Consider the following 26,594-nt stretch of genomic DNA (forward strand, 5'->3'; position numbering starts at 1 on the left):
ACAAGGCTCCAATCGTAACCCGTGAAGGACTACACGGTCAAGCAGCACTAGAAAATGGCACGGCTTTCCTTCGCCCCTGTTCTATTCACCTTATGTCTTACCATCCTCACCGCTTCATTCTTTTTCCATTTTGCCGTTGTCAGCCCTGGTATCAATGTGCCTTTGATTCCAGGCAGGAGGGTTCTGCATGAGCAGGGTCCGCTTGCTGGACCCGGGGATGGCGAGTACATTCTCGGGGTGGGAAAGGCGGATATTACAGGGTGAGCTGATCGTATGGCTTTCGAAAGCTCAAGTACTGATTCCTTCAGGCCGGTTGTCGAGATCAATTTGATGGGTTATGCCGATACCGATCAATCCGGAAGTGGCCTTCGACAGCGACTTTATACCCGAGCCTTTGTTGTCGGGAGCCTGCAAAGGACAGCCTCTCGTATCGTCTACCTTGTCCTCGATACCCAGTCCGGTGATACCGCAGTCCGTCATGGAATACTGGAAGAACTCAAGAAGTTGGGGCCTGAGTACGACCTGTATAATAAGGACAATATTGCTGTCACAGGCACGCATAGTCACAGCGGTCCAGGTGCCTGGCTAAACTACCTCTTACCACAAATCACGAGTAAGGGGTTTGACAAGAAGAGCTACGAGGCAATCGTCAGTGGCTCTGTACTTGCGATTCAACGAGCACATGCCAGTCTCGTTCCAGGTCATCTGAGTCTGGGTACGCAAAAGATCGCGGATGCCAACATCAATCGGAGCCCTTATGCCTATCTGAAAAATAATGAGCAGGAGCGGGGTCAATATGCAGAAGATGTCGACAAGACAATGACTGTGCTGAAATTTGAAAGAGCATCTGACGGCCTGCCAATGGGCATCTTGTCTTGGTTCCCAGTTCATGGCACTTCGCTATATCAAAACAACACCCTGATCACAGGTGATAACAAGGGGGTAGCGGCATATCTCCTCGAGGAATATATGAGAAAAAAGAATCCTGAATTCGTTGCTGGTTTCTCCCAAGCCAATGTTGGAGACACGTCTCCCAACACCTTCGGTGCCTTCTGTGCTGACACAGGCATGCAATGTTCTTTCAACGACAGTACTTGTGGCGGTCGAACTCAACCATGCCACGGCCGCGGACCCATGTTTAGACATCTAGACCAGGGGACAAAATCCTGCTTCGATATAGGCAGTCGTCAAATGGCTGCCGCCAGGGACATCTTACATAGTGACAATCTGGAACGGATCTCGGCATCCACGGTATCCTTCTTCCACACCTATGCGAATTTTTCGTCATTCTCCTTCACTTCGCCTTTCAATCAATCACGAAAACTCAAGACCTGCTCCGCTGCACTGGGTCACGGCTTTGCAGGGGGTACGACCGACGGTCCTGGTGCATTCGATTTCTCTCAGGGCACCAACGATACAGGCGATTCACCGTCACTCAAGAACCCCCTTTGGAGGTTTGCCCGTAATTTCCTGCACGAGCCGACTGACGAGCAAATCGCCTGCCAAAGCCCGAAGCCCATACTTTTAGATGTCGGACACGCAAATAGCCCGTATGCATGGACTCCGAACATTGTCGATATCCAACTATTGCGGATTGGTCGTCTCGTCATGATTATATCTCCAGGCGAGGCCACCACTATGTCCGGACGACGCTGGCAGAATGCTCTGGCGGAGGCCGCTCCTTCTGTACTAGCCATTGATGAGCCGCATGTGGTTCTCGGCGGCCCTGCAAATACCTATGCACATTACATTGCGACCGAGGAAGAATACGGTGTGCAGAGGTATGAGGGTGCGAGCACACTGTATGGCCCACATACCTTGGAAGCCTACATCAACCTCACCCTGACTTACCTGCCCTACTTGGGCTCCGAGAAGGAGACGTCACATCTACGTCGGCTTCCACCTGGGCCAAGTCCTCCGATCAATGTCAATGCCTCACTTTCATTCATTAATCCGGTGATAATTGATCGTGCTGGGTTCCTGCGGAAATTCGGAGCCACCCTTTCCTCACCAGATCCTGCCGAACGATTTGCCCCCGGCTCGATTGTCAAAGCACGATTCGTGGGTGCGAATCCACGAAACAATTATCGCCCTGAAGGGACATTCGCTGCTGTGGAGAAATTCGACCACCTGACTGGGCAATGGATCCAGGTGCGGTCTGACCGCGATTGGTTTCTCGTGTATAAATGGGAACGCAAGAACACAGCACTTGCGACCAGCGAGGTCAGCATTGAGTGGGAGATAGAACCGGGAACAGAATCGGGAATGTATCGATTGAAGTATTACGGAGATGCGAAGGCTCTCGGCGGGAAAATCTCTGCAATTGAGGGAACCAGCGGTATCTTCAATGTCGCTGGCGACGCTGATGGAACGACATTTTGGGATGAACTTATTCGATTTTGAAGAATGATACCCCTGATTGCGCGGCTAAGTTGAATGTATCATGAGTGACCAACCCTTTTGTTGTTGAAGAGGCTTATGATATTCACCGCTCGCCGGTTGTCTTTTCCTTGTACTCGTACCATGCTCCATCCAGGGCTCGGTTGTTGAGGGTCAAGCACCTCATCTGGGGCCTTCCTGACCGTTCAATCCGTACATGCTTCTCACTCAACATCGTATGTACTGCGATAAGCACGCTGTTTCCACGAAGGACTGTGGTAAGCCAAGGGACCGGATTTCTCATCCAGGGATGGCGGCCAGGTCTCGAAATGAAGTTCTTTCAAGCGAAGTCCACTATCAGCGCCACCAACGTTTGACTGGAGCCCCGCTGTCACCCCTAGGGATCGTGTCCGTCCGTCATTTCGCTTATATGACGGTGTCAAACGGTCATGACAAAACTCCGAATTTCTAGAGATATTACTCACCCCTGGGCCAGGCTCACAGCCTCACACACAGTTGCAGGCCACGATAGGTGCCAAACAGCAAAGTGGCCGCCATCTTCCAGGATTCTCCACTCATGTTATCTTTTCACAGCGCCATGCCGTGATCCTCCCGCGTTCTAGCTTGGTGGAACAAGTGCATTCTTCAAGCCTTCGATGTCATCGTTCCTTTCTCCTCTGCGAGTCACGGTGATCCTTTGTATCTGAGACCTTGCGAATCGAAGATTTTGTGCCCTTGGCCAAACCCCGTTTAGAGGACTCGCCCTGGTCTCTTCTGGGCGGAGCATCGCAATTTGTCGCAGCTTGACTGGTTCTTAGACAGTCCACAACTATTGTCCATATTTCCCTGAGGTCATTATTGTTCCTGGCAACGATAACGAGTCTAGCTGCCCTGCTTCTGCGGGTAACATGGCAATTTCAATCATGTCTATTCCCCATACGACTCCATCTCACTGTTGATTTCATTTTTGAATTATGTGTCTATGTTAAACACAAAGTCTAACATGCTCTATACTGTTATACCTCCCAAAGTTTAAGCAGCTGCAAGATTCTATTCTCGGATTGCCACCGCGCATGGCCTGTCTCACTTGCTATAGGTAGACACAGCCTCTACAGCACTTCTCCCGAATGGCTTCAACCGCGCCCCAATTTTCCGAGGAAGGATATCCCACAATATCGACTATCGTGCCTGAGTCTGCCTCAAATCATACGCGACACCAAAGCCGTGATTATCACGACAATCGAAACATAGAAGAAAGCCCTACGGTTCCCGAAGAACCACTCCGACGCAATTCCGCCTTTTTCGAGGTTGGACTTGGTGGTGATGATGCGATTGTCGACGCGAAACTGAAAGGAACCTCAAGTCCGAAATCGCACGTCCGCTTTCGAAGCAAAGTTGACATCGTTGAGCCTGATCCAGTCGAGGAGTCGGACTCTTTCTCGCTGCACAGACCATCAAGCGAGCCGATGCCTTTCCTGTTTCCAACCCTTCCCAGACTTGTCTTCCTGGCATTTGTCCTTGTTCTCGTGATACCAAGTCTTCACACCTCTCCCTTGTCAAGAGCCGATGCCAACCCGGTTGGTCGAAGAGAGGCGGAAACTGAGGAGGTCGATCAACTGCCTGCAGCAAAGTTCAAGAGAGATGATAGCCCAACTACGGTTTGCAAGAGATGGGGCGCACAGAGCGCCCTTGTGAATGGTACATTATACTATTACGGTGGGCGGTCGACCACGTCGTCCAGCCAGACAACCGATGAGTGGAGTACGTGATCTTATCAGAAAGTTTGATTCCTCAACTGACATTGTGGGTGGTAGATAATGATTTTCTCGCCCTCAACCTGACAACCTCCTGGGAAATATCGTCGCCGACATTGACCGGATTGCCCATTCCGAGCGGACCACCAGCAGTCTCACTGGGCTATCTCTGGAACTCATACGACGCTCTATATCTTTATGGGGGCGAATTCTCCGATGCACCCGTCACATCGCCGGTTGCTTTCTCCACCTGGTCATACGACATTTCATCTTCTTCCTGGTCGGAATCATCAGACCCTCAAACAAGTTCAGGAACCAATTCAGAGTCTGGCGGTCAAGCCGTCCAACGAGCTGCTGAAGGCGCCGGTGTGTCTGTACCAAGCCTTGGTCGCGGATACTATTTTGGAGGCCATCTGGATGGCTACACGACCCCTGGGTGGTCGCAGTCAATTGCGCGTGTTTACTTGAGTGGCTTGCTGGAATACACGTTCCCTGGCTATACAAATGCCGCAATCACAGGCACAAGCACGGCTGGCTCGTCAGGATTGTATCGTAACATCACCGAAGGAGGAACACAGGACTCGGATGGGTTCCCCGAACGCGCAGATGGCGTCCTTGTCTATGTTCCCGGCTATGGCAAATCTGGAATAATTGTTGGACTTGCTGGAGGTACCAATGCCACTTTTACCCAGATGAACGTCATTGACGTCTACGACATCGATTCTTCGACTTGGTATAAGCAGGCAACTTCAGGTTCGACCCCGGAAATTCGGGTCAACCCTTGTGCTGTGGCGGTTTCCGCGGCTGATGGCTCGTCTACGCAGATCCACATGTATGGAGGCCAGAATCTGATCCCCTATGGCGATCAAACTCAGTATGATGACATGTGGATTCTGACAATTCCTTCTTTCATCTGGATCGAGGTGAACACATCCGATCAAGCGACCCCTGGCGGAAGAGCTGGGCATTCTTGCAACATCTGGAACGCCCAAATGGTTGTTGTGGGTGGATATGTCGGTGCAGACATATCATGCGACAGCCCAGGCATCTATGTTTTCAATACGAGCTCGCTTTCATGGCAGAACGACTATAATGCGTTGATAACGACCGATACTCTGAACAGGCAGAAGGCTCAACAGAAAGATGCCGCAGCACTTGAAGGCTCTTATGGATATTCGGTTCCAGCACAAGTCCAATCAGTCATTGGTGGTGATGCTTTGGGAGCGGCAACTGTCACTGCGCCAGCCGAATCAGCAACACAAGGACCTCTGGCAACGGGAAGCGCACTCACATATAGTGTCACATCGTCCGCGGGGTCGACGGCGACTGAAACTGCAAGTTCCAGTTCTAGCACCAGCGGAAGCACCTCTAGCAATAACGGAAATGGCAGTGATGACAAAGGCTCGTCGGGTGGTTCGAACATTGGAGCCATCGTTGCCGGCGTCATAGCTGGACTTCTCGCGGTTCTGGCGTCTTATCTGGGCTTCTGTGTTTGGCTGTACCGCAAGCAGCTACGGATCTATAAGAACCACATGGACATGGCACAGAGACAACATCTATCCGATGATCCCAGATATATTGGAGCCACTGGTGCCGTCCTTCCGGGATACAGTGACAAGAGTCAGACAGACAGCCGAAACAGCGGAGATAATCGAAGTGCAAATGGCAGTAACAGATCTGGACCGAGAGCCAACCCGTTGGCCACCAATAACCCATACAGAAATGTTCCTGGTGGTGCTGGAACAGCGACTGCAGCAAGCAGCACCGAAGACCTCATGGCAGGTCAAGAGCCCAGCTTCTTGGGAGTGGTATTGAATCCAAGACGCAGTTTGAGAGTTGTGAACAGGGACTGAGCACTTCGTTTTGGCGATAGCGGTCATGATGTTACGATTTCCTGTGCATTGATCATTTTTGGCAACAACAAGAGGTATATATACACGCATGGGTATTGTTTCTAGCCCGCTCATCTGTCTGGTACATCAAAAAAGCGATTGTCCATCCTTGAGCGCCATTTTGGATCTTCTTTTTCCCTTCTCCATATACCACTCAGCGCACGATGAGCTTTGGATATTGAAGAATTCCCTGATCCTGTCAAGCAACGATTGTACGTTTTGTTCTGCAGAAAGAACATAAGATATTCCTGAAATGTTATAAGGTTTGGATATCTGCTTTTTGTTCCGTCGTCTTCAGTTGACTGGTTGATCGTTCCTTCCATCAAAGAAATCTGATCAAATCCACGCATTTGTTGCAAAATGCGGTTCCCATCATACTTCTTGCCCTCTATGCTGCACACCATCCGCTTGCTGCATGAGTAGTCATACTTGATTGGCATCGATTTCTTCCTTCCAGCGGACAGTCTGCTCTCAACCTTACAATACACCAACACATCATGAAGCTTCCAATTACCACCGCGACCGCAAGCTCCAGTCTGCATCTTTCAGCATTGTGTTGCCACATGAACAAGCCCGCTGGTGGCTTTGAAACGTGTGCACTTACGAGATGGATCCCCGCCTGTGACGAACTTACCCTCACCCACTCCGAGACCTATCTCACCTTAGACGGATCCCGTCAATGACGATCACAAGCCGTGAAGCAGATTCATTGCCTTCCACACGAACTTCAATGGTGGATTATGTTGGAGAGCATTGTGCACAGAAAGAGCATGGAGAGCCGCATATCCTCTCTTGCTAGCGAATGAACATCTCGTGCTGCATTCGTCCTGAGCACAAGTCAGACAGGACTTACAATGGCCTTCCATTTGTGCCGCAACAAGTGAAGTCGTTAGAGGACGCTTGCTCTGCCGTCTCCTGGACAGACAGCCGTGAGCGCTGACTTGTTGCTCAGCGGTCGGTAATAGATCGAGGTATTCGCTGGCTTGAGGGGAGATGCAGGGTAGACGTCGACTTTATCCTGCTTACGATGTGAGAAAAGCTCGTCCATTGACCGTTCAGAGGGGATAAGTGTTGCCACGCCACTATCAAGCACAACGACGAAGGACTGTCATGAGACATCATAGCAGGAAGGAAGGTCCTAGCAAAATCTGGATGATAGTGGCCATGCAATCGCTGCTGCACATGAAGTCCTTACAAAGTGCTATGGTCAGTGGCCTTTCCACATGTCAAATTGGACCAATCGAGGCATGGACGGTTGGTATTGGATACGATGTTCCAGCCAGGTTTCGGGTGATCCTTTCGCGATTGCGCCTTTTGTTGGGCGATTTAGAGGATCCCATGTCAGAAGCGGTTTCCCCAGATCCATTACCTGAGCAGAGATTGATCCGGGGTCAAAGTCTGTCTGCGGTCCAAAGTCTCCTTGATCAAGTCCACCAAGCCAACGACTGTACAAACCTCATTCATTTATAAGGTTCGATGCGAGATTTCGATAACACTGTTTGGGACGGAATGCCGAGGCACCACAGGTCGCCGGTAGCCAAATCCACATCTGCCGCTGCTGATGCGGCCGAAATTCTCCTCCAAACTCGGTCAACCCACCAAGTGGCGGTCAAAAACCCTCAGACAGGGCTGCCCTCTACTGGGGGTTTCAACCCCACCAATTCGCTCACCTACCGGGACAATGAACGGCTGTCCCACCGCGATCTTTCCCGTCGCACAGTCAAAGCCCAAGAGCGCAAGATTGTCCATGCTGAAATGGGCCGCTAAGCAAAGTCATGTCTGCCTCTGACTCCTGAGTGGTCTGCACGGCATCTCTTCCGAACATTTGTGCTCGAGGGTCCGGTCCAAGAGTCAATGTAAGTTTGCCGCCACCACTGCTGTTGATCAAGGCTTCTTCGATTTTTTGTTGTTGTCTACTTTTGCACATTCGAGCATCTCCAACTACCAGCAGCAGCCAGAACATATGAGCAAAACCCAGTATAGTTCTTCACCATGGCCGATCCGGAGAAGTCAGTCCCACCTGCCGTTGTGATCTCTCAATATGACTCTCCAACTCAGCCCAGTTCATCTAACAAAGAGTTCTATTCGTCACTTGACCAGTCACCTACGTCTTCCGTGACAAGGTCAGAGGGAGATCACGATGAAAGAGCACTCACCTTAACCACCACTCAGCATTCCAGGCGTTCACAATCGCTCTCCAGAAACGTGAGCAGGATAACCACGCACGGCACGGGTTTCACGTGTGATCCAAGATATGAAGTCGACTTTGGCGTCGAGGACCCCTATGATCCTAGGAACTGGTCATTAGCGTATAAAGCATATGGCTTGTTCTCCATATCTTTCGGTACGCTGGGGGTGGTGATGTACTCAACTTCGTACACGTCGGGGATGGGCAAAATGCAGGCAGAATTTGGCGTCAATTCAGAGGCGATTGCAACCCTCGGTGTGACGACGTACCTCTTTGGGCTTGCTATCGGCTGTTTGCTGCTGGCACCTATCGCCGAAACCTACGGGCGGAAACCAGTCTATATGCTTTGCATGACGATGTTCACAATACTGGTCCTTCCGGCTGCTCTTGCCAAAAGTCTACAGGGTATCATCATTACACGCTTTTTTGGGGCGTTGTTCGGTAGCGCCATGATTGCAAATGCTCCTGGTACAATAGCGGATATGGTGTCAGACGAATATCGCAGTACGGCATTTTCGATTTGGAGTATTGGACCAATGAATGGCCCCGTCATCGGACCGGTCATTGGAGGCTTCGTGACTGATTATCTAGGCTGGCGGTGGACCAACTGGATTGTTATGATCTGGGCAGGGATCGCCTCCGTTCTCTTGATCGTGATGAAAGAGACATACTCGCCCGTCCTCTTACAGAAGAAAGCCAAGAAGTTGCGTCGCGAGGAGAATGACGATAAGTATTGGAGTCGGTACGACATTCGAGTTGGCTTCCTGGAACTTATGAAGATCAATCTGTCTCGTCCTTTCATTATGATGATCAAGGAACCCATTTGTATCTTCTGGAATGTCTACATTTCACTCATTTATGGTATGTCTTCGTGGTTATTACGCTGTTTCCTGTACTGATGATGTCCTAGGAATTCTCTACCTCTGCTTTGTCGCATATCCGATTATTTTCACGGAAGAACGAGGATGGTCGACCAGCTTGAGTGGCTTGTCGTTTTTGGGCATCGGCATTGGCACCATGATATGCATATGTTGCGCCTCGCCCATCCGGAAAATGATCAACAATCATAAGCCAGATGCGCATGGCAATGTCCCACCCGAGGCCATGTTGAGCATCGTGTGCCTTGCCGCAATCATGGTGCCCGTAGGGCAAATTTGGTTCGCTTGGACGTGCTATCCTACCAGCATACATTGGTCCATACCCATCGCCGCCGGCATACCCTTTGGATTCGGCAACGGTACTGTTTTCATCTATTCGGGAAACTATCTTGCCTACAGCTATGGCATTTACGCTGCGAGCGCCATGGCTGGAAACGCGTTGATGAGATCTTTCCTGGGCGGCACACTACCCCTGGCAGGGCCATCTCTCTATCGAGCTTTGGGGCCCAATTGGGCCGGAATGTTCTTGGGACTGCTGGAAGTGTTGATCATCCCGATCCCCTTCTTATTCTATAAGTACGGAGGTCGAATCCGCCAGAAGTCCACTATGATCCGAGAAATGAGGGAGAACGAAGAGCGACAGGAGCGCAGGAAGAAGAAGGCGGAGGAGAGATTGAGGAGGGCGGAAGAGAATGGAGACGAGCGGGAAAGGGGAGAGGCCCGGGTCGAACTTTGTCGTGTTGAAAGTCGCTTGGACGAAGGTGGCAATGTCGAAGCCGCTGGGCTCGAGACGCTGAATAACCTACAAGGGCTGGACAGGGAGACCCTCGAGGATTACCAAGGGCTGAGAGCCCGGGACAAATCGTCAGCGAGGCAAGCGAAGGTCGAGGAGGTGTGAGGTGAAGATAATGCTACGGGAAGGTGTGATCTGATGACCAGCTATGTGCCAAGTCGTACCAGCCAGCAAAGGGTTTGTTTCTCAGCAATCGCGCTTAGATGGAAGGATTGGCTTGCGAATACGGTCACCACATGGGTATCATGAGCTTCGGGATTATGGACATGTCGTTATTCAGCGTGGTGTTTTGGTTTGGCTTGGTTTGCGGTTTCAAGATGGATTTGGACATGGTCAATCCACGAGATGATGAAGAATGGATCAATGACCAGCAGGGCGCACAGGAAGTGGCATCATGGGAGTGGGCAAGCATACAGCCGGCGTTTGCTTGGGCTCTTGAACCGGCATGCATGGTCACTAGAGGTTCGCGGAGGATACTGAGTTGAGATTTGTGAGAACTAAGAAGCAGGAACAGGATCGAAGAGCTGATATGATATGAGGTTTAACCTCACACAATTAGAGGCCGGTAGAGCAAAAGAAGATCAATGATTGGCCAATGTCCTTCTGACTTGAAAGAGATAGGACTCAAGCATTGAATCTGATATTATATGTGACTCTCGTTGCGCCGAAGTTGAGATCTTCATAAACTGCTTGGGCATAACGCTCCACTCGAGCGTTTTGAATAGCAAAGATGGACTCCTGATAACTCGCCCTTGCACCGTGCTAACAAATAATCATATCATCGTGCGCAAATCGTGGAATATAACAGATGGACAGTGTACGTCCGCGGTCGTGCAATCTCCTATTAAATCGTCGTGGCGTCTGCTTGACCATAGACGAAGTCTTCTTCAACAAGCGCATGCCACTTTTGCCCGGTGGTAGTGGGTGACGGACCTCAGTTGTGACGGGCACCTTCTGCAGCGTCTGTGGAAGGACTGGGGGTGCGCGCTTTGAATGTCTTTGTATTCAGACACGATGCAGATCTGAGCACTTTCGGGTCCTCGCTTTCATTTGCTATGACGGAACAGCGACCCCGAAGTCTGAAGCAATTCGGATACGGGCCGAAGACAAGCCCTGATGGTCCTCGAAGCGGCTTCGTTCTGCAACCTCTGTTGAAAAAGCAAAGGAGGGGCGTGCTTGCGTGGGACGCTGCTTACTGAATGCCCTGCTTCGCTGGGCCAAGACCATAACCAGGATTAATGTGTGAGAATGACAGGGGAGGTTCTGCCTCGATGGTCTATCTCAATGCTGGTCTCATTTCTTCCACACTCCTTTCTCGTCTCTTCTGTATCTGCCGCCAATAGGTGTATGCCGTCGCACTGGCTTGGGTCTCTCCTTGAGAAGGGCATCATCAACAGACAATAATCTGACGCCTTCTCGCTCGATGACGTGGGACGCAGGAATCTGTGGCGGCGTGACCATCCCATTCCGTGGCGTCGTTGTCCCAGAATTACTGGCACTTCCAGGCGCACTTGCAGGCGGCGTTCTGCCTTCAAGGATTTGTAGCAGCTGCACGTCTGGGATCTTTCTCTCCCTCCACTCATCCCTCATACGCTCGAAATCGTCAGGATCGTCAGCCTCGTCACCGCTGATAACCTTGGTGAGGACAGGCATGTCGGTCCTGCCGATTTGCGCAATCAAGGCAGGTGGACCCGAATGAGGTTTTCGCAACTCCAGCTCCTGGGGAGTTATGTTCGGGACGCTTTGTGTTGGTACCAGTCTTGGAGGCAGGCCCAGACCTGGGTGCGCTTGCTTGTATTTTATATCAAGAGCCATTCTTGTAGCCACTGTTGCAGCGGAAGAGTGTTTCGAAGTTATGATCTGCTTCTTATCTGTGTCTTTCTTCTCCTTCTTGCCCTTTCCAAACAGCTTGCTGAAACCTGATGGCTTGGACGAGGCATTACTGGAAGACTTTCCCGGTTCAGATCTGAGGGAAGATAAAGAGGAGCTGCTGTTGTTGCGCGACGAGGGAAGAGAGACGGGTCTGCTTTGTGGTTTCGAGTATGCCCGGTCCGAGGGCATTCCCCGGTCAAGGGTGTCGAGGGCGTCGAGGAATGACAACACCATTGTGTATTATGCTATTGCGCTGTAGAAATGAATTGGGGACGAGATTTCGCACTGGCTGGACTGCGAACAGGCGGATTGAGAGGATGAAAGAGAATGAAATGCCCACGACGGTGTAAAAAGTCTTACTGTGGTTACTCACCACTACGTAACAAGTGTTTTGTCCATTTTATCTGATATCGCAATTGGTATCCAGATCCAATTAGATAAGGCGCAAGAGCATGTGGCAATTGTCCGAATGCGCTGTTGGTTGGGATTGGAAGGGGGACTTTTTGCGCGACATAATCTGTCCCAACAGAGGCGTGGCTGTATGCGGCTGGATACCATTTCGGATTCTTGATGTCACGCATTGATAGCGGATATGGAGACCGTGTTCAATTTTATGACGAATTGATGGTGTTGGGAGGAAGAAAAGTTTGTCTTGATGGGGAAATTTCGCATCATAGCGTTAGTGATACCAATGATGCTAATGATAAGGCTCGCTCAATCATGTCAGCATTGACCAATCTCCGGAGTTGAAGCCATTCCCAGACACTCTGTTTCTTCCACAGGACCACTGCCCAACGCTTAACAGAGTTCGACAGCCGCAATGTTGGTTCTAGAACGTCTTGTATGCATATACGCGTTTTCCATCCTGCTTAGCGGTGTCAATGCAAGATATGTCATGTATCTTACAGGGTTTGTTTTTCTTCAATGTAGACATCGTGCCAAATGACGAGCCTCTAGGCAACATAATCATGTCCCGGATCTGTCGCTTGTCAAGGACATCACCCATGTTATTCTAGCTTTTATGCGATCGGAAGTGTTCAACCAAGAGGAACCACAAGAATGGCCACTGTTTACCACTGTCAACGCTGTCCGAGCTCAGTTCGCTCCTGGCACCTCCATCATGATTGCCATCGGCGGCTGGGGTGACACTGTTGGCTTTCCTGCGGCTGCTGCAGATGCAAGTGCACGGAAACGCTTCGCGAGAAACGTGAGAACCATGGTTGATGCTACAGGAGCCGACGGCGTCGATATTGACTGGGAGTATCCCGGAGGCAACGGGGAAGACTACAAAATCGTTCCCAATGCTGAAAAGGACTGGGAGGTCGATGCATTTCCCAAATTACTAGCAGAGATCCGTTCTGCACTTGGGGCGACAAAAGTGATATCGGCTGCTGTCCCTGGTCTCCCCAGAGATATGATCGCCTTCACCCACGGGGCAGTACCGAAGATAGATGCTTCTTTGGATTTCTGGAACGTTATGACTTATGACTTGATGAACAGAAGAGACAACGTGACCAAACATCACGCTGGAATCTCTGCATCTTTGGCTTCCGTCGATGCATATCTTGAGCGAGGTGTCCCTTCAGGTAAGGTCAACATTGGACTTGCCTTCTATGTGAAGTGGTTCAGGACAGGCCCGACTAGCGAGTGCACAGAGAAGCTTATTGGATGTCCTACACTGCTACTGGAAGATCCAGACACAGGTGCTGATCTGGGAAGAGCTGGGGCATTTTGCTGGGTGGACGAAGTGCCGTCGGATTTGACGGCCTCTTTCGCCAAAGCCATGGATAACGGTCGCTATGACTTTAACGGTGGTGGGCAGTATTACTACGATTCGGAGGAACACATCTTCTGGTCATGGGAGTCAACAGAGTCGGTTGCGCGAAAGGCAACTGCCCTGGTGAGGACTAGAAAGATAGGAGGAGTTTTCGCTTGGGGTCTAGGTGAGGATTCGAAGGACTGGAGTCACTTGAAAACTTTGACGGCAGCATATCAAGTACTTGGGTCGCCGTCTCGAAGTGGCCACGAGTCACTGAGAAAGGACGAATTATGAGAGTCATGCGGCCATAACAATTTGCAATACGCTATTGTGGGAAATGAGTCCCGGTCGGTAGACGGGAGCTGACTACCACTGATGTTTGACTGTGTAGTCTCAACACAAAATCCATGAAGCAAAATAAGACGCTTGTCGTTTCAGGGGTTTCTCCCTTCCAGACATTCTACATCGTACAAGTCGAGTTTCGAGCAATCTTCCATGCCCTGTCTTCCACTCGCGACAGGAGTTTCTGATCCTTGGGAAGTGCAGCTGCCCAGTCGTCCCGCAAAGTCCGAGGTTCAATCGAGGAATTACCAGCCGTCGACACGATCTACTCCTTCTTCCCACCGTTGAACCATGTCCAGCTCAAGACGGGATCTCTTTTGGTCTTCTTCCCACCATTGAACCACGTCCAGCTCAAGACAGGATCTCTCTTGACCTTTTTGCCACCGTTGAACCATGTCCAGCTCAGCACAGGGTCTCTCTTGGTCTTCTTGCCATTGTTGAACCAAGTCCAGCTCAAGACAGGATCTCGTCTGGCAAGTCCATCCCCATCGGAGAGGTCTCGAACGGCTAGATCGACTGGGGCTGCTTCCCGAACATATACAGCGTTAGGTTCGATGATTGGGCCGGGACTCGCGAGAGGTAAGGCGGTTGCAAGGTAGAAAAAGGCGAGCAGGAGCAAGAGATGCAGTGAGCGATGCATCATAGGTGTGGCTGTCGGTATGTGTTCGAGGTGGTTGTGAATACGAGCCGCTTCGTCTGATGCAGACAATAGGTAAACAAGAGTTGGTATTCCACGTTGAGTCGTAGAGACTTGGGACTTGGTTGGGGATGCTTTTGTAATGCTCTTGCTCAAGGACTGAAGTAGCTGTCTCTTATATCCCCAGATGCTGCCAACAGCAAGCACGAAAGCTCAGCAAGAAAAGGGCGCCTGATACTGAAGCGCGAACACTATACAAAAACGGCAACTACAGCAGAGACTATTGACGCAGGAGATGGGAAACGTCCATTCAGGGCTGAAGTTGCCCATATCCCAAACACATTGTGTCAGGAGTTTCGATAGCTGGGAGTCACCCGCTGGGACCTTCACTGCGATGGTCTTAGCCGCGCTATCTGAGGAGAGTTGAAGGTGCGTCTGGGACATTTCGTTCGTCCTTCGGCCCTGGCATTGAAGCTAAAGTCTGCCATGAACGGACTGATGCAGTCTTATCACATCAATAGTCAAGGCTGGATATAGCATGTTCTCATCCTAGGTACCTGCATTGATCTGGCTGCGTGCTGCACATTCGCTTCACTGCAGGCAAAGGTCGCTTTGATTCCACGCTTTATGGCACTGGGGTCGAAAATAGCCGCCGACCAGGGCCGCAAGATGTCGAGGTGATAGAATGACTGGTCGGCGTCTAAATTCAGAATTGCGTTGATGTATGGATTCAGCGCGAGCATGAAAGCGCTATACTTTTTATGGTATAGGTACGGCCTCACCATTCAAGTGTCATCTAGATCAACAGTCAACCTGCTCTTTAATCGTTGAAAGATGAACTTATGAAGTGATCAGAAGTGTTAAATAGTATGTCCAACGAATAATTGTAAGCCAGAGACAGCCCGTTTCCTGGCTAAGCGCTTCAGGCCATCACTCCTTACGAGGCTGACACGAAGTCTGGCTCGCGCACACCAGGTGGAGAGAAGTTGTCTTCGTGACCATAATAGACGAGTGCAAAAACCACACGAGAGTTCCAACAGCAGTTTCTGTGTTTGATGTCAAAATATGCTCGCCGTCTTGTATTGTTGGTTCCAGTTTTTGGAACGTATGTAGGAGAGGAAAGAGGGACGGCCTCGTACACGTTCACAGAGGAAAATCCATATTAGCATATTCTGGTGATACAGTGCCTGAAGTATGGGACTTGGAATCAGTCGCGCCACGTTTGCTGTTGGAGTATCAGATTGTGTGTTGTGATCTTAAGGCACGTTGAGGCAACAATGTACATGGTATTTTGGTAACGCCGACACCACCAGTATTAGAGCATCGCCGCCTATTTGCCACCGAACCAGCTGCTGATACCGCTCTTTGCCTTGGATGCCTCATTTTCCACCGTCTTGTCAAACTTGTCAATGGCACCATTGACCTCCTTGCTTGCCTTGTGTCCGACTTCTTTGGCTTTAGCTTCGGCTTCAGCAAGCTTGGCTTTGGCTTCGGCGGACTGAACATCAATTAGCAGCTATTGTAGACGCAGGCGACTGACGCTTACAGCTCTGTCAAACTCGCGACCGGCTGAAGCAGTCAGAGCTTCGCCCTTCTTCTCGTACTCTTTTCCTTTGCCTGGAAGATCGTTTCTTATTGAGGCCGAGAGCTTATGCGCGTCGGCTGCGACATGTTAGCTGAGGTCACAATGAGAATGAGTAGTGCGTCCTGACCTTCCATCTTCTTCTCGGCGACCTTTGGGTCACCGCCTGCATTGTACAGGTAGTAGCCCACTCCACCAGCAACAGCCAGACCACCGAACTGAAGTGCTCGGTTTGACATGATGGAAGATTTGTTGTTGAAGTGTTTGAGAAAGGGAGGATTTCTGGAAGTGAATCGCTCAATGGTTGTACTGGGCTCGAAGAGTGATATTCGGGTTTGAGAATATTAGAGAAGAAGTAGGATGCTACTCGGTGGTAATGATGGAAGAAGCTGCAAAGAAGCCGAAAGAGCAAAGAGCATGGCCAATGACAGTGACATCATTGGTGCCTTCGGGCTGGCTTTCGTTTGTGGCTGGACTGATGATGCGGGGGACAACAGCAGCAAAATGCCATGTCTTAGGCGAGGCGTAAGGCCCACAACAAAACTTGCCTGCGGAAGTCGTCGTCGACGTAACTGAGGGACAAAGTTTAGGCATTCGTGGACATTCTACAACGGAAGCCTAAACACCTCCCATAGTACATACGTTTTTCCCTACAAAGTGCTGTATACAGGTATAATAATATTGCTTTTTCCTGGCTAGCATTCTCATTGATGAGCGAGCATTTGAGGCGTTCAAACCCTACCGTTGAGTGAGCTGAAAAGGAGCCTTCCCTTCTGATTTCAATCGCCCTGCTCAGGCAACAATGGTCGGACCTTGACCATCCCCTCCTTGACATATTCGAGATCTGCCAGGGATGACCGACTATGTCTCTAGGGCGGTGACCCGCGTTTCGACCTTTGATGGTTCGGCAGATCCTTACGATCATGAAATCGCCCTGATCGATTCCACCGAAGCTCCTCCAGAGCAAGATCTGCCTCCCCCGGGTTCAGCCAGTGCGATCTCCAGCAATATATCCAAGGTCCCATCCAGAACAGGTGTAACAGACTATATCGCAAGGAGGAAGTATGCCAGATGGCAAGAAGACCGCCTCAAATCCAATCCTGCGAGTTCGGTAACGACAGAACGGCAAATACCCAAAGCTGCTTGGAAGAAAAGCGAAGATGCTGAACAGCTGACGGCGACCGGGACCAAAGACTTTGCAGACAATCAATCAATTGATAGAGGGCGGCAGAACGCAGACAAGAGAAGAAAAGAATCAAAGCACCTCAAACACCAAGTTCATGAAATCGACATTCTTTACGAGAACCAGCGTGGGTCCTTCTTCTGTGGGATTCCGCTTTATTCACATTCTTCTCTCCTACCTATCGATCCGAGTCCTTGGGTCAACAAGCATTTTCACGGTTCACCTGTCAATATCACCAATGCTCAAGTCCCAGACCCCAGTTGGGAATGGGCATGGAAAACGTGGTACGTCGACATGAGCTACGATGTGGACGAAGAAGGCTGGCAATACTCTTTCGCATTTGGACGCAACTTCGCCTGGCATGGTACTCATCCTTGGTTCCATTCTTTCGTCAGGCGAAGAAGATGGCTCCGCAAACGAGTCAAGAGGGACGGTACAGGTGGGCGAGACAAGCTTGGGGGCTTAAGTGCTGCTCACCACTTAACCCAAGACTATTTCACCATCCATTCGACGCGGGAACGCAGCCCGGTCAGTACTGTTGATGGTGCCGGAAAAACTGCGAGGCCTGCCAGCTACGTGAGCCATGCAAGCGCAGCCGACATGCTAGAGCAGCCTCCTGAGGAGATCAAAGATATCGCGAATCTACTCAAAGCCTTGAAGTTCGCCTCAGTCGACCGAGAAAAGATTGTGGTGGTGAAGAAGTTCGTCGATCAAGGCGGAGAAGAACTTGTTTACCTTAAGGATCATGTCCCCGATATAATGTCGTTCTTGGTCTTTCAGAATTCTAGGACTCAGCTGCTGGCATATCTTAAGAAGACGGCGAATGACGCACGAAAGCATCGAGAGCACCACGAAGACGAGAAAAAACCTGAAGGCGACGACGAGAGCCGCAGGATCGACAATCTTCTGGCAGCCGTCGATGCCGCCAACGCCCAAGTGGGGGGTCTCGAATATTGGAGTGATCGAAAACACGTCTTACAAACCGCTGACGAGAATGCTCTCGAGACGAGAGCGCTCGCTACAATATTCGACGCACCGCCTCCAAAACCGAAGGCCAACGAGGATGTTGTCAACGAGATCAAGGGGATATCGTCGGAAGCCGATCTGAAGGGAGAGAATACACCATCCGTTTTCCGCCGATCTGGACAGAACAAGGAGACTACACAGAAGGAGCCGGAGAAGGAAGACAAGGGTAAAAGCAAAGCGGTCCATCATGACAGCGAAGACGATCGAATGGGAGCAGATCCCAGTCCACGACTGCGGCCGGACGAGGTTCTCATTCCTGACGATGATTAGGAGTCTGCTGCGCCAGGACAGCAATGCATTGTTTATTAGCACTGGTGTTGGTTGGCATGTTTGTGTTTCGGGTGAGCGTGCATTAATAGTGGAGTAATCACTGATTGACGAGGCTGGGGAATCAATTTAACCAATTAGGCCTAGTGTGGACACGGACGCGCCACGACGCGTTTTCCTCAATGGAGGCAGGTCATTCAATAGCGCGACCTGATCAGAGTCTAAAACTGAGAGATACAGGCTGGATTTTGCATACTCACAATCCTTCCTACACTGTTGTTACATTCTGGATCTTCTTGTCCTTTTGACTCTGACACTTGCAATCGCAACAACTCACATCCGGATCGCACCTTTCCTGTCTGTGAATCCACCATGGCACCTTCCGTCCGAGGAACAAGCAGTCGAGTCAGTAAACGGCAGACTGAAGTGCAGAATTACGCAAAAGTCTCAAAGTCTGCCAAATCTCGAGCCCAGCTCAAGACGGCGGTGAAAGAGTTGGAGCTGGTCGAAGCTACCAAGAAGAAAGAGACCCCCAGAAGCTCATCCAAGCGGAAACGCAGCGATGTTCATGATGACAGCGAGACCGAGCCTGAGAGTCCTCGTGTCACGGCTATTGGATTGAAGAAGGTAAGACGGTCAGGACTGCCTTCCTAACGTGTCTGACCTTTTTCAGGCGAAAGTTCAGTTGGCAACACCACCCGAGTCCGAACGCGAGGAGGAAGACCCGATAGATATCGATCAGTCCATCGACTTCCGGCAACTGTCCCTCGGCAGCAAGACCGCTCGCAGAAATTCAGTCAGCGACCTCCCGGAAACCCTTCGAGATTTGGTCTCCCTACACAGCTCTTTTCTGAGGGCCTTTTCTCTTCAACTCGTGCACAATGGCAATTCCTCGACTGCAGAATTGAACAGCTTGATGAGCTCTGTAACAAGATTATGGAAGAAGCACACGGTCACCAAGGAGGACATTCAGCGCATGCTTGCGATATATGAACTTGGCTCGCCCAGCGATCATGCCCTTGGTCAATCCTTGAAACACAAGGCCAGCCCATTCAAAATGAACCTAGCTGGAGGCAATGCTCTGCGGTACAGTGTTGAGTATGTCGCTCCGAAAGCCTACGACGAAAAGAAATTTCAAAAGCAATACGAGGTCGAGGTGGAAGCCGTTTTCATCTCGCAGCGGAAGAACCCACTAAGCTGGCTGCACAATGATATACGATTGTTCCCTCGACTGGAAATCTCGATTGGCCAACAAACACAAGCTCGTAAATACAAAGCTTCAGCAGCACGAGCAGAGATCCTAGGGCTATCGTCGCAGGCTCAGAGCCGACCTGCGTCGCAATTCCCTGCCAACGCAGATCAAGCCAACAAGGCTGCTGATGTCCATACACCGCAGGTGGTGAAGGACCGGACTTTGTCCCTCTTGGATCGGGTCAGAGCGAAGGGACTTGCCGCATCCACAGCGCCGGATTCTTTCACAGTACTTCGCCGTCGTGCGATCGGCCGCATCAGCGAGGTGGTGGAGATTCTGCGGATGAAGCAACAACGGAAGCTGGGTTCCAGCTTCCATTCTTCCATTCATTCCAGCCCGAGCAAAGTCCGTGGTAGGGTGTCTTTCAGCCTCAATCAATTGGTCAATGAGATCAAAGGGAGCTTGCCTGTGCCCATGGGCGATACTGAGATCAGAAAATGTTTTGAGATTCTTGCCAATGATGTCCCGGGAATGTGGTTGTCAATCCATACAGTCGGGATCTTACAAAGTGTTGTTCTGAATGGACAGGGTTTGAGTGGCATGGAGGTCAAGAAGATCCTTGATGAAGATGAGAAGAACAAGAACTGATGAGAGTGGTCGCTTGAGCGTGGTTGACAGTGTTGTAACAAGACCTGGCCGGTCACTTGTTCGAGGCAGACAATGATGATTGAATGTCAAATCAATAAATGAGTCCCTGTAGTGGTCCTCTCTCCACCTAATAAAACATGGGTATCTACTGCGTGGTGTCTGCTAGGAAATCACACTCCTCGTAAAGAGTCCCTCCCGAACCAGGTTGGCTTGTCCCTCCACTTCGGCGTCTTCCTCATTACACTACCTTTGCATCTCCACTGCAAGCCGCCTTAATGATTTGGTCTAGTAGGTGGTCGTAGTCGCGATAGCGGCCGGCCTCTCGTACTTAGTGATCACCCACCAGGCATCTGCGAACGAGGTCAACCATTCAGTCTTGATCTCGAGCTGCGGTTTTGAAATCGCAGTCCGGGGATTGACTTACGGATGCATCCTGGCAGCCAGCCCAGAATTGTGAGAAGAATGTTGATGAAGAAGTTCGAATCGCACCCAGTCTTCAGGAAGACGGCGAGAGGCGGGAGGAAGATGGCGAGAAAGTAGAGAAGGACGTCGCTCTGCTAGTGTGTTAGTCGTGGCTTGCAGGAAAGCTGGATGAGCGTCGACTTACGGTTGATGATGCAGCGCGAGCCATGATGCTTGGTGGCTAAGTTATAAGTTACTGTGGTATGTGTGTAGTAAAGCAGTGTTTGTGGAAGTCGCGGATTGACGATAGAAAGGTCGAACAAGGTGAAACAGGGAACGGGAGTCCTTAATAGGTCTTTTTGTTCGCAGGCAATATATCCATCAGCCACGCAATATAACGTGGTTACTAGGCACCCCCGTTTCAATAACCAAGACCAGTGCGCAATGCCCGGGCTCAGTAAAAGCTCCTGATCGTCCTAACCTTCTAAGTGAAATACTGGATTCGCAATGAACGAATTGAAGACTTCCAAACACCATGCGCCTCTCGATTTGCGCAATTCATCCATCATAGCGAAGAAAAACATGGCAAAATGACGTCGGTGTGGTAAACATGATGAGGCTCATCGGGATCAGGGAAATTTCCCACAGGTCCGCATAAGAGGCTTGCCGGCGATCCACGTTGCTTAACCAGAAAAAGGACATGGGTCATAAAAGCTTGATTTTGGGCCATGTCCGAGAGCCTAGGGCCTCCCACGCCTCCGTATGGGCGGTGATTTGTTTCACCTGCGGTCCTGGTGACCGACCATCTGAATATCATACCGTACAAATATGACGCAGATTCGTCCAAGGCACGCTGAGCACCTTTATCGAATGGCAATTGACGACCTCGGAAGTTCAACGATGCAGTTGCACGGATGTCTAGCCGGCATGGAACAACAGACCTCCCGGGGCGGGGCGTTGATGCTAGTATGGTATTCTTTACGCCTTTCTGCTTACATGCATATACCGCTGCCATATGAGAGATGAATGCGGTATCTGCTGTGCAGGTTTTATCGATGTCTACCACCCACTGACTTTCAGGCCTCCATCAGGAGATAAGTAACTCGCGAATATCTCCCACGGTAAGAAATGTCAAGGCAAGGGCGCGCATCTCCATTGAAGGTCAAAAGCTACCCGTCAGCCTCGACAAGGGAGAGACGAGGATAGCCTCTATGCCATCGGTCTCTCCTGTTGACAAGGCTGCGATTTCCTCACTACACTCGGCTTCGTCCTTACTCGTTTATCAAGTAGCAGCGAGGAACTTTGTATTCTTCTATCACTTCCGCACACGAGCGTAGTCATGGCCGGTGCCCCTGTGCCCATCCCCGTCAAGGAAAAAGGACCAGTCATCCTATGCATCGAGGATATCAAAGAAATCGCCGACAAGAACCTCCCAGACGTCGCAAGAGGTAGGTCTTCCCAAAGCATTCTTCTTTCCACTCCCTCATCAATGGCCTTGGATATCAGACTTCTTCAACTCCGGCTCGACATACCAGACAACCATCGCGGAGAACAGCTCAGCCTTTAGCAAGTACAGATTGCGCTCCCGCGTTCTAGTCGACGTCGCCAACCTCAGCACTTCAACCACCTGTCTGGACCGCAACATCAAATTTCCACTATGCATCTCCCCAGCCGGTCTACAAGGCATGGCCCATCCAGAAGGCGAGCTAGCCACGAGCCGCGCCTGCGCAAAATTCGGGATCAACATGGCCATCTCGAGTTTCGCCAACTACCCCGTCAATGAAATCACGTCCGCTGGAGCTGGAAGCGTCAACTACGCGATGCAACTGTACATGATGAAAGACCGCGCGTTGCAGGAGTCCATCATCAAAGCCGCCGAGGACGCAGGCTGCAAAGCCATCTTCCTCACGGCAGACTCACCCGTCCTGGGGGTAAGATACAACGAGTGGCGCAACGACTTTCGGACACCAGACGGTCTGGGCTTTCCGGTCATAGGTTGGACGACAGAGAAGATTCGCGCCCACACGCACGATGCGGGATTCATGTCCTTCAACGACGACTCGCATAGCTGGGCGCAAAGTATCCCGTGGTTACGCTCCAAGACGAAAATGCAGATCTGGATCAAGGGCGTCTTGACGGCCGAGGATACAGAATTAGCGATTCAGCATGGCTGTGATGGGATCATTGTCTCGAATCACGGTGGGCGTCAGCTTGATGGGGTGCCTGCCACGATCGATGCGCTGATCGAATGTGTTGATGCTGCTCGGGGTAAAATAAGGGTACATGTGGACGGAGGGATCCGTAGAGGAACGGATATCTTCATCGCGCTCGCGCTGGGGGCAGAGTGTGTTTGGGTTGGGAGGCCGGCGATCTGGGGACTGGCGTATGATGGCCAGCAAGGCGTTGAGAAGATGTTGGAGCTTTTGTACGAGGATTTCCGACGGTGTATGGCTTTGTGTGGGTGTAACGATGTTAGCGAGATCAAGAGGAGTTGTTTGTCAAGAATGGGACTCGATGGGATGCTGAGGAGGATGGAGTGATTGGATATACACAGAACGAGTAATTGGCGTGTATCTCTGATACAGTCCGCTCCTTCTCGAATCAGAGCTCATGGACTTGATAGCGCGATAGCGAGACAAGTCACCATGGCCGCGAAAAAGCCCGAATCTCGAACACCTACACCGGTGCCTGTGCAAGGTACTACGGTATTCAGAAATACGAAAGTTCGCAGTGAATTTGCCAGTGTACTGTGCAAAGTGGACGCAGTAACTCGTCAAGATAGAAGCAATATAGTCGTTCGAAGATTCATTAATATTAAGGTATTAGATTACTTCGTCCATCCGGTCCAATCGCTCACTCCGTGTGTCTGAACCCCTTCTCCTGCTGCTTTGTCCTTTTGCGAGCCATGAAGAAACCTCACTCGAAGGTACCACATGATCAAAGCGGCGTAACGCAGGCAGCCAGCCATTCTCCGCCACTATCCGAGCGCGCGGACCACGAGATCGCACGCTGCTGGCGCAACCAAAAAGCACATGCTCAACCAAACCGCGCAAATCTCGAAAGCGAAGCCAATGCGGACGATCAAACGCCAGGAGATTTCCTGCATATCTCCTTTCTTTTCCCGGAAGCGAATGGCATATCGGTCATAAGATCCATGTCGATATCTTTTGTACAGCGCTGAGCGAATGTAATGTCTCGTTCCAACGGTAAACAGTAGCCGCTGAACGGATCCAATAAAAATTCTTCTTGTACGAATGTAACCCCTTTCTTGGGCGGCGGCTCCTTGACGAAGAAGAAGCGCTGTGCCTACCCAGACCCAAAATAATGCTGTGCTTCTTGTAAACGCGTTTCCGGCGCTGCCCAAGATCAAAGCCTGACCTCTAGAAAACATTGGCAACAGTATCGATCCAAGAGCGAGAGAGATAGGATGAAGTCGATCGTTCTGGAGTGAAGCCAAGGTGGCTGTCCGAGTCGCCTGATTGTGATCAGTGCAACGTGTAGCGACAGGTTGGCGAAGGCTCGGCAGAGCGCTTTGGGTCTGCTTCAAACAGTGATTGGACTCTAATTGCGAAATCAACAATGTCGCTCATATGCAAAAATGCGTCAGTAAAGCAATGCCCCAATCCATTTGGTAAAACGCCGGGCTGATCATGCTGAGACTCAACGAGAGTGTCGTAAAAACATTCGGAATTGCTAGGTTGAAAGGCGATGTGAATCATCTTTCGTGGTTTGAGTAAGCTTCCGTCCAGAGGTTTTGGCCTTCCTCGGTTGGACTCAGGGAGCCTGATGAGACGGAAGATGAAGATCCGATCGTCCACTCGTCGCTGTCAGGGTGGCTACCGTCAATACCAGCAAGACCATAACGGTAGGTGTTGTGCGCTTCCCCAATCTCCACAAAGTCGTAGTCCCAACGGTAATTTTTGTCTGGCTGCAACCGTGGAAGGAATTTGGCCTTTGCGAAATAAAAGACAACACCCGCTAGCAGACTGCCTGCAACCAAGTCGACCGCGTAATGATGCGACAGATACATGGTCGCCCACCACAACCACATGACGTAAACCGAAAAGAGCGGCGTCAGTTTAGGAAAGACGTGGCTCATGAACAATGCTTCTAAAGTTGATGTTGCCGCATGGAGAGATGGAAATGCACCGAAGACCATCGGCGACGCCGTGAATCCAGAAGTGTACATGTCGAAACCCAGAAAAGCGTCGATACGCGCCAGACCAGCTGGCGAGCCCTTTATCGAGTAGTTTGCTGGAGCCAACCCATACATGTTCTCATACCAGGGCGCGGAACAAGGGAGCAGAACTTGGGTAACGACTCCCAAGAGGTTCATGTAGCCGAAGGTAAATCCGAAGACCGTGACCGTTGTCGGTGGCGCATATATGAACATGATCGCAGAGCACACAAATGGTGCTCCGAAATGGCCGAGTCCGTATGGAAACCATGCCAGCAGATCGAGGGCGGTACTTTTATGCGCGGAGAGTATGTTACTCAGGTTGGCGCCATACAAGATATTCTCAAGGGCTGGCAGAACCTTGACCCAGATAGGAGGTCGCCATTCAGCGGGTATGAATCTGAGAAACAAAGTCAGTCACGCAACTCCTAAAGGTCTGCCAACTCGAAACACAGTATTGTATCCCGAAAGAACTTACCTGCAAGCGTAGAAGAAAATGAGATACGCCGCTATCGGCATGAAAGGTCGGAAGAATTGTCGAGTGATGGGGAAAATCCACGAAGTGAGAAGAAGTGTTGCCACTGCGGTTTTGACCAAAGGACCAGGAGATTCAATGATGCTCAAGGAGAAGATTCCCACCACAGCCAGTAACAGCCATTGTCCATCATATATTGACCATTTGTGGTTCTGGAGGGCGCGGAGTGTATCGGCAGGAGAAAATGAAGTCTGGAGGTTTGCGATGGACGATGCAGCGGATTGTCGATTCCGTAGTTTCGATCTAAGCTTGCGCCGTAGTCTATGAGGTACTAGAAGTTGTATTGACCGCCATGGCATCTGAAGGTGTTTCTTGGAAAGCGCAGCAGTGTCCTTCCAGGACGGAAGGGAGGCCTGCATGGCTGGTCAATCGAGGCGCGACTTCTATCTCAATGTTGTGGCGTAGGAGGAGGTGACGTTTCTCAGCTAGGGCCGGCGAGAAGGCACAGGCAGCGACGGCGAGATGGAGACTGGTAAGGAACGGCCGAGGAGTGAAGGAGAGACTGGTCGAGATATGAATCCGAGGAATCCGATGTGTAGCTAGAGAAAGGGAAGAGAGGGCTTAGGTGAGCAGTAAAGTGAAGAGGTAACAAAGGTGCGGACGGTGTGGATGTCTTCGGATAGGCAGTCATTCTATGGTACTCGCCTGTTATGCCATAATTGTGCAGAAAAGAGGAGCGCCAAATAGACGAACCGAAGCCCTCTTCGCTATTTGTTTAAGGCCGGCCCCGAAGCAAAACTATGCCTATAAGAGACTAATCATTAGGTGTTTCTAGGCGGTGCTGATGGTTCAATTGGTCCATCCACCTAGGCAGACTCGTTTGTGCCCCTCGAGCGAAGCCACTCCAAAGTCTGTTTCCTTTCACTTTCTTAACGTCCCGTCCGCGGGAAAAAATCTCTTCCCTTTTTCTTCTCATTTTCTCGACGTCACTAATGGAGCCGTTAAAGCATAGCGAGCATTTCATGATGCAACTTTGACAGGTCGTGTGGACAATGACCTCTTGACGCTGAGATGCACCTAGTAACCACGAGCAACAGTTGACAGGACCGATAGTGCTCCCATCGACATCACACTTTGTTATCGACTTT

The 26,594-nt window shown here is 50.7% G+C and overlaps 12 protein-coding genes across 12 annotated transcripts; 7 read left to right on the forward strand and 5 right to left on the reverse strand.

Annotated features, from left to right (window-relative positions):
- Nucleotides 1-54: 54 nt before the first annotated feature.
- On the forward strand, nucleotides 55-2,403 carry EDD37DRAFT_569207 (N-acylsphingosine amidohydrolase; the record flags this gene model as incomplete). Its single annotated transcript, XM_062814213.1, has 2 exons — nucleotides 55-260; nucleotides 309-2,403. The coding sequence occupies 2 exons, from the start codon at nucleotides 55-57 to the stop codon at nucleotides 2,401-2,403; spliced, it is 2,301 nt and encodes a 766-aa protein (XP_062666521.1).
- An 864-nt stretch (nucleotides 2,404-3,267) lies between these two features.
- EDD37DRAFT_162545 (uncharacterized protein) lies at nucleotides 3,268-6,041 on the forward strand. The gene is made up of 2 exons (XM_062809758.1): nucleotides 3,268-4,140; nucleotides 4,194-6,041. Exons 1-2 carry the CDS (start codon nucleotides 3,507-3,509, stop codon nucleotides 5,984-5,986), a joined length of 2,427 nt encoding a protein of 808 aa, XP_062666522.1. The 5' UTR covers nucleotides 3,268-3,506; the 3' UTR covers nucleotides 5,987-6,041.
- A 1,976-nt stretch (nucleotides 6,042-8,017) lies between these two features.
- On the forward strand, nucleotides 8,018-9,989 carry EDD37DRAFT_653690 (MFS transporter; the record flags this gene model as incomplete). Its single annotated transcript, XM_062818603.1, has 2 exons — nucleotides 8,018-9,074; nucleotides 9,124-9,989. The coding sequence occupies 2 exons, from the start codon at nucleotides 8,018-8,020 to the stop codon at nucleotides 9,987-9,989; spliced, it is 1,923 nt and encodes a 640-aa protein (XP_062666523.1).
- A 738-nt stretch (nucleotides 9,990-10,727) lies between these two features.
- EDD37DRAFT_163020 (uncharacterized protein) lies at nucleotides 10,728-12,089 on the reverse strand. The gene is made up of 2 exons (XM_062809764.1): nucleotides 11,081-12,089; nucleotides 10,728-11,023 (listed from the first exon to the last, which is right to left on the reverse strand). Exon 1 carries the CDS (start codon nucleotides 11,988-11,990, stop codon nucleotides 11,178-11,180), a length of 813 nt encoding a protein of 270 aa, XP_062666524.1. The 5' UTR covers nucleotides 11,991-12,089; the 3' UTR covers nucleotides 10,728-11,023; nucleotides 11,081-11,177.
- A 562-nt stretch (nucleotides 12,090-12,651) lies between these two features.
- Nucleotides 12,652-13,809, forward strand: EDD37DRAFT_659651 (glycoside hydrolase superfamily; the record flags this gene model as incomplete). Its single annotated transcript, XM_062819056.1, has 2 exons — nucleotides 12,652-12,665; nucleotides 12,714-13,809. 2 exons carry the CDS (start codon nucleotides 12,652-12,654, stop codon nucleotides 13,807-13,809), a joined length of 1,110 nt encoding a protein of 369 aa, XP_062666525.1.
- Nucleotides 13,810-14,122: 313 nt separating this feature from the next.
- EDD37DRAFT_612848 (uncharacterized protein) lies at nucleotides 14,123-14,500 on the reverse strand (the record flags this gene model as incomplete). Its single annotated transcript, XM_062815397.1, has 1 exon — nucleotides 14,123-14,500. One exon carries the CDS (start codon nucleotides 14,498-14,500, stop codon nucleotides 14,123-14,125), a length of 378 nt encoding a protein of 125 aa, XP_062666526.1.
- Nucleotides 14,501-15,504: 1,004 nt separating this feature from the next.
- Nucleotides 15,505-16,315, reverse strand: EDD37DRAFT_674227 (uncharacterized protein; the record flags this gene model as incomplete). The annotated part of the gene is made up of 3 exons (XM_062819502.1): nucleotides 15,505-15,992; nucleotides 16,041-16,156; nucleotides 16,207-16,315. 3 exons carry the CDS (start codon nucleotides 16,313-16,315, stop codon nucleotides 15,825-15,827), a joined length of 393 nt encoding a protein of 130 aa, XP_062666527.1. The 3' UTR covers nucleotides 15,505-15,824.
- A 311-nt stretch (nucleotides 16,316-16,626) lies between these two features.
- Nucleotides 16,627-18,739, forward strand: EDD37DRAFT_163646 (uncharacterized protein). Its single transcript, XM_062809770.1, has one exon. It carries the CDS (start codon nucleotides 16,930-16,932, stop codon nucleotides 18,553-18,555), a length of 1,626 nt encoding a protein of 541 aa, XP_062666528.1. The 5' UTR covers nucleotides 16,627-16,929; the 3' UTR covers nucleotides 18,556-18,739.
- Nucleotide 18,740: 1 nt separating this feature from the next.
- Nucleotides 18,741-20,849, forward strand: EDD37DRAFT_163616 (uncharacterized protein). The gene is made up of 2 exons (XM_062809767.1): nucleotides 18,741-19,179; nucleotides 19,226-20,849. The coding sequence occupies exons 1-2, from the start codon at nucleotides 18,925-18,927 to the stop codon at nucleotides 20,390-20,392; spliced, it is 1,422 nt and encodes a 473-aa protein (XP_062666529.1). The 5' UTR covers nucleotides 18,741-18,924; the 3' UTR covers nucleotides 20,393-20,849.
- EDD37DRAFT_163660 (uncharacterized protein) lies at nucleotides 20,535-21,191 on the reverse strand. The gene is made up of 3 exons (XM_062809771.1): nucleotides 21,000-21,191; nucleotides 20,817-20,946; nucleotides 20,535-20,742 (listed from the first exon to the last, which is right to left on the reverse strand). The coding sequence occupies exons 1-3, from the start codon at nucleotides 21,021-21,023 to the stop codon at nucleotides 20,678-20,680; spliced, it is 219 nt and encodes a 72-aa protein (XP_062666530.1). The 5' UTR covers nucleotides 21,024-21,191; the 3' UTR covers nucleotides 20,535-20,677.
- Nucleotides 21,192-21,971: 780 nt separating this feature from the next.
- Nucleotides 21,972-23,553, forward strand: EDD37DRAFT_163601 (S-2-hydroxy-acid oxidase). The gene is made up of 2 exons (XM_062809766.1): nucleotides 21,972-22,242; nucleotides 22,301-23,553. Exons 1-2 carry the CDS (start codon nucleotides 22,134-22,136, stop codon nucleotides 23,332-23,334), a joined length of 1,143 nt encoding a protein of 380 aa, XP_062666531.1. The 5' UTR covers nucleotides 21,972-22,133; the 3' UTR covers nucleotides 23,335-23,553.
- Nucleotides 23,554-24,509: 956 nt separating this feature from the next.
- EDD37DRAFT_569450 (uncharacterized protein) lies at nucleotides 24,510-25,865 on the reverse strand (the record flags this gene model as incomplete). Its single annotated transcript, XM_062814225.1, has 2 exons — nucleotides 24,510-25,371; nucleotides 25,450-25,865. The coding sequence occupies 2 exons, from the start codon at nucleotides 25,863-25,865 to the stop codon at nucleotides 24,510-24,512; spliced, it is 1,278 nt and encodes a 425-aa protein (XP_062666532.1).
- Between the last annotated feature and the right edge of the window lie 729 nt (nucleotides 25,866-26,594).

This window comes from Exophiala viscosa (genome assembly GCF_022695815.1).
Source record: "Exophiala viscosa unplaced genomic scaffold EDD37scaffold_12, whole genome shotgun sequence".
Lineage (NCBI taxonomy): Eukaryota > Fungi > Ascomycota > Eurotiomycetes > Chaetothyriales > Herpotrichiellaceae > Exophiala > Exophiala viscosa.